The 6,000-nt window shown below is 40.9% G+C and overlaps 1 protein-coding gene across 1 annotated transcript in view; it reads right to left on the bottom strand.

Moving 5' to 3' along the window:
* Positions 1–351: 351 nt before the first annotated feature.
* The window catches only part of LOC117920530 (protein PHOTOPERIOD-INDEPENDENT EARLY FLOWERING 1), a 28,526-nt gene continuing 22,877 nt past the window's right edge, over positions 352–6,000 (bottom strand). Inside the window, exons 19-21 of the mRNA XM_034838127.1 lie at positions 3,027–3,813; positions 1,860–2,392; positions 352–1,211 (exon numbers count right to left, since the gene is read on the bottom strand). Of these exons, the coding sequence (XP_034694018.1) occupies positions 788–1,211; positions 1,860–2,392; positions 3,027–3,813 (1,744 nt within the window). The 3' untranslated portion in view covers positions 352–787. The remainder of the gene's footprint in view (positions 1,212–1,859; positions 2,393–3,026; positions 3,814–6,000) is intronic.

Raw genomic sequence — 6,000 nt, 5'->3', positions numbered from 1 at the left:
TTAAACTTTAAAGTCATACTAAGACAGACTTGAGGTAACAAGTGGGTAAGAGGCATGAGGAGGATTCACTGTGTGAGGAGCTCAGCGTCCCAGATGATATGATGGGGGGAAAATCTTTCAAACAAAATATCAGGGGTGACACATTCATTACCTGACATCAGAGCAGCAAAGCCAAAAGAATGTAGAGCCCATAGTTACACATAAAGAAACCCTCATTTGAATAAGAGTTACTAATCGATTCTGCTTAATTGCACTCAATTAGATTAAAGTCCAGGTGTCTGTTGTACCTGTTTGTGTGTGTGTGTGTGAGAGAGAGAGAGAGAGAGAGAGAAAGAGAGAGAGAGCGAGAGAGAGAGAGAGAGAGAGATCATTCATTGAATGGGTATACTCTTCTTCTACTTCTACTTCCTTCTGAGAGAGCAATGTATCTACATGAACATTTGAAATGAAGCCCCAAAAAATTAGCACAGATTCCCCAGTGAGCAATTAAATTACAAAGCCCTTTTATGTTACATTCTGTATTCCCTCCCTATCTGGGATCCTCCTGGAAGGCCACCCAGGGCCTCCTTGAGGAATCATAATATCTCCCTGCATGTTCCTCCAGATTGCCATCAAAACAGCAGATTGTTGGATCAATCATGTGCCCCGAGAGCACGTTAATAATGCCCCAGTCTGGAGAAATGGGTGATTCACCAAATGGGACATCTTCTGGAACCATACTTGTCCTCCAAAGATCATGGTAGTTTCAACCCAAACCATCAACTGGGTTTAAATCTCTGGATTAGTCCTACCCAATGTCGATATATTCTGGCAACAATGAAAAATCATCAAGGTCCGAGAAGAGGTTAGGAGAATAGTGATGCGAGAACAGCTCCAAACTCTCAGGTTCCCAACAAAGCTCCTCATTGAAGGAAGGAGTGGAGATACCAGCGTCCAAACTCACGGGTGATCCCAGATCAAACCTTGGATTGGAATCATTGAATGCAAATGTTGGCTTCGGTAGTGGTGACCAAATAAGGTGGTGCATCTCACTAGGCTCAACTGCAACCTTTTTGAACTTTGATTTAGAAGGCCTGATAGAGTCAGAGGTACAGAGTTTGTGCTTTCCCAAGGAATGTGATTTTATTGCAGATCTCGGCTTAATATCACTTGTTGGGAAGGCTGATGAAGCCCAATCCAGAGTACCATCAAAACAAGCTCTTGATGCGGCCCTGAAGAAAAAGAGATAGTTTTGTCAGCAATTTCAATATTTTTCCCCAAGGCATTCACATGGCAGTTAAAATGAGTTCTGTTGTGGTAGTTGACTGAACTACATTCTACACAAATGACTCTTATGAAATGTATTTGCAATTTGGAGTTACAAGGTCATTACAAAATGGTAACAGATGTGCTTAACAGGCATTCCAAAACACCAAGTAGAATTTTGAGTTTGATGTGAACTGTTTGGATGCTTAAGAACCTGTCAGATACACTACATTGTTTACGTGTGTAGACAAGCAGAATTTTTACCTAACCTAGGTCACCATCCTATTGAGAATTGAGGCATGAAATGCACATTGTCCTTCTATTGTTGCATTTGCAAATTTGTTCCTCACTGGTGACCAATGTGCCTTTTCCAAACCCAAGCCAAACCCCCACCCCCCTGGGGAAACCATTAAAAAGGGTTTTTTATTTTTATTTTTTAAAATAATAATAAGAAAAAGAAGGAAGGAGAGAGGGTCCCCACATTCCATTAAAAAGGGAATTAAAAATTTTGCACCATGTCAAAAAACAGAGGGGATGCCTTGAACTGGTTACTAACTACTCTAGTTAGATGAGAGCTCCAGAAGCAAGTACTTAATGCCCACATGAAGCCATACCTGAAACGGTTCTCAGCCATATCCTGTGAAGACTTGAGAATCTGACTTTCCTCTATAGGGTTGTTGACAGCTGATGGCGGCTCTGAGCCCAATATTGATAAATTTATGACAGATGGCAAGGGAATCATGGAATCACAGAAATCTCTCTCAATTTCCAGCCTTATTTCCAGCTGCTCTGGAACAGTTGAGACTTCCTCCCTTCGGTTAGATAGGAAGGCTGAGTCATCATGTTGTTTATTGTTTGCATCATGGAGAGCAGCTGCTACTAACCTGCTGCTACTGTAACCAAAATTATTCCAGTTCGTCCTTTCTGTTGGTTCCCTGACGGAATTCCAAGAAATTTGGTTGACAGTAGAACTGAAAAACCTCCCAGTAGAATACTGCCCATTTCGATAAGGTAGGTGGTTTTGACGGTGATGAACACGGGATGTCATCCTCCAGACAGAAGTAAGCAGGGCAGTGAAGTGTTTCTGAAGAAGTAACTCACTATCTGGCAGGTCAATAGCAACATCTAGTAACATTCGAATGTTATCCTGCACCATAAGAGAAGGGTCGATAAGCAGCTCATTTTTATGAAATAAAATTAAAGGTTATTGCTGAAGGACCCAATAAATTCGTTAGTAGAACCACAGAATCTAATTGACTTGATTTTGTAACTATTGATGATACATTGGCATGAGTATAGGCCCAGATATTTTGAAAAGGCTTGGGAGGTCAAGACCACACTTTGACATTTGCAAATATGCAAAGCAGGCAATTCCCATGAAGCACCTTGGGAATAACAACTTAAGATCAAAAGCAGGAAAAAAAAAAAAAAACAAAAGTTATATCCTTGAAACTCATCCATGAGAGATTTTTAATTGCATCCAAGCAAATTTTATACATCAGGAACTAATCCTTTTCCTTGTCAGGGCTGTAATGAGACTAAGTCCATGCACCCACCAGAAAAGCTCAAAATCAATAGTGAGAATCATTGATCAGGAAATGTTTAGGCAATCTCCAGGGGGCATTCATGAGAACATATTCTCAAAATGCACCAAATAATAAGCTGCCCATGTCTTACAATTCAATCACTGTTTTTATCCTACGTATTCCATGTGTCATTAGCTGTCCTCTTTTTTTTTAGTTTGAATATATAAAAAGAGTTGATAGAAGGATCTGGCATACCTCTGTTACTTTGAGAAGAGCCTTTCCAGAGCCAGTATTGCTGACCTTCTCATTATTGGGATTTTCAGGTGCAGATAAAACATATCTTTGGACAAGTTCTCGAAATCTCTCACAGCAATGGACAGGATGGCGATATCTCCCCCTGTAAAACCCACCAGCAGTCATCCCATACAGTGTTTCACTCACCAAGCTCCAATGTGGGCCATATTCATGTACAACAGCACATAATACTGCATCCTCTTGCGGAAACCAAAAATCAGGAGATGGAACACAGTCTCTTGACCAAATGTTTCCCTTCTTTAACTTCTCTGGTTTGATCATTAGAATCCGCTTCACTGGCATGACAGTTATGGAGATTTTTCCTCCCATCTTACCCCTGCTTGCTGACTTAAGCTCAAGATCAACAACAGCACTCTCACATGGGTTTGATTCTTTAGATTCATCATGCTGCTTATTTGACAAGTTGGTTTCAAAACTTAAAGGACCTATTTCAGGAGCCTTCTTGAACTTCTTAGACCTCTTCTTCATGATCCTATCTTCTTCACCATCTGCCGTTGCTTCAGCCTTTTTACGCTTTTTCTGCATACTTGAATGTGATGACATCATGTCTGAAAATGTGACCATCCCGTGGAAAACATCTTCATCATCTATGGACATAGGTTCCATCAATGGCTCTTCTTTCACAGCTTTAGAATCAGAAGCTAAAGATCCTTTCTTCAGAGATTTGAACTTGGCTTTCTTTGGTTTCTTCTTTGACTTGGGTTTAGGATCACTTGCCATTTCATTCCTGCACACAGAAACAGATCAATTGAATATATTTTGATAAAAAAATAAGAATAATGCCATCCAGGGATTTATAAAAAAGTATATATTTGGATATAGTTACATATCAAGAAGACTCCATGTGTAGTATTTTGGGGTGTCAGATACAAAGCTTTGCATGCCATCAATGATGTTTTGGAGATTGCCATGTCAGAATCACATAGGCAGATAGAAAGAGTTTAACTTATACTCCACAACTGGATTATGATAATCCAGGCAACAAGGAACTCCAATTTCAGCATTTTTGCTACATCCAGACCATTCTGGCTCAAAACTCACGTAGAAATTCAAGTTATTTAAATCACCATGCATGTGTCTCATAATTACCAGGCACCAACAACATTATCAGTTTGCTGGTTCCAAACTCTTAACTTCTTTAAATGTACCCTTAATTATGAAACTGAACTATTCATATGACCTCAACTTATAAAGTCAGCATTTGACATTTTATTCAACATAGCATACCAGCTAAATGGAACATTAAGTAAACCCAGTGCACAACAACGATTTACCAAGTTTTGGATCCATCTTGAATACTAGTTTCCTGCAGAGATTTTTTTTTTTTTTGATAAGTAAATGAGATATGCATTAAAAAGGCTAATCGCCACAAAGCATACAGGGAGTATACAAAATGGCAAACGCCTCAAAAAGAGAAAAGGACCAAAGAGAACAACCTCCCCTTAAGTGGAAGCTATCCACTCCAAAAAACCTATAAGGGAGACATACTCCTCACCTAAATACACTTTGGCCCAATTCCACAAATTACAGACAAAAGAATTCTTTAGTTTCTGAATATTCAACTCACCCCCCTAAAGGCTAACCTATTCCTCTCCTTCCAAACCGTCCAAAAAATACATAACGGAATGGATTTCCAAATCTGTTTCCTTTTCTTCCCTACGAATGAGCCCCTCCAAGAGATAAGAGTCTCCTTTACAGTTTCTGGGAGGACCCACTTAACATCTATCAACCCAAAAATAATGTCCCATAGGGCTCTAGTCACTATACAGTGTAAAAGAATATGATTTACATTCTCTTCTGCACAACCACACAAAAAACAACAGTTTGGGAGTTGCACCCCTCTTAACTGTAGTCTATCCAGAGTAAGCACCTTCCCCCATGTAGCCTCCCACGCAAAAAAACATACTTTGGTTGGCACTCTATTCACCCATATTCTCCTTGCAGGAAATATTGTGGCATTAGGCTTGTCCAGCAGCCTGTACGCTTCTTTGACTCTGAACAAACCCTTTCTTCCCTGTTTCCACATAACTGAATCATCCTCCCTGGAGGGCCTATGACCCCTCAAAGTATGAAGCAGCTCCCCAACCATATCCAACTCCCAATCATTGAAGTCTCTCACAAAGACAAGATTCCAATCTCCTTGACCCGAATCCTGATCCCACATCTCCTCAATCGTAGCATCTCTATTCACAGCAAGGACAAAGAGATGATTGAAACATTGGGACAACGGAGTGTCAGTGCACCAACTATCTTTCCAAAATTTGATTTTGGAGCCCTTTCCAACTATAAAAGCCAAGTTTTCCCAGCACCAATCCGCTTCTTTCATAATCTCCTTCCAGACCCCTACTCCAACCGCCCCAATAGCCCTTTTTGACCTCCAACCATAAACCTCTTGCCCATATTTCGAAATGATTACTTGTTTCCAAAGATAATCCTTTTCACAAGCAAACCGCCAAATCCACTTGCCCAGCAGGGCTCTATTCAAGGTGGCTATTCTCCTTATTCCTAGCCCTCCCTTGTGTTTTTCTGTACAGACCGCATCCCATTTAACCAAGTGGACTTTTCCCTCCAAATTTCCTCCCCCCCATAGGAAATCTCTTTGGGTTTTCTCCACTCTCTTAGCAACAGACTTCGGCATTCGGAAAATAGACATTTGGTAAATTGGCATGCTAGCCAAAGTACTTTTTATGAGAGTGATCCTCCCCCCTTTGGAGATGTACTGTCTTTTCCACAACGCAAGTCTCCTCCTGACCCTCTCCTCCACTCCATCCCACATAGAAGAGGCCCTAGCTGGAACCCCTAGGGGAAGGCCCAAATACTGAGAGGGCAAAGACCCCACCCTGCACCCTAACTCAGCTGCCACCTCAAGAATATCCTCCACCTCTCCAACTGGAATAATCTCGCTTTTGGCTAG

Source organism: Vitis riparia, chromosome 8, assembly GCF_004353265.1.
Source record: "Vitis riparia cultivar Riparia Gloire de Montpellier isolate 1030 chromosome 8, EGFV_Vit.rip_1.0, whole genome shotgun sequence".
Lineage (NCBI taxonomy): Eukaryota > Viridiplantae > Streptophyta > Magnoliopsida > Vitales > Vitaceae > Vitis > Vitis riparia.
Note: the sequence above shows the minus strand (reverse complement) of the source record. Positions and strands in the feature narration are given on the sequence as shown.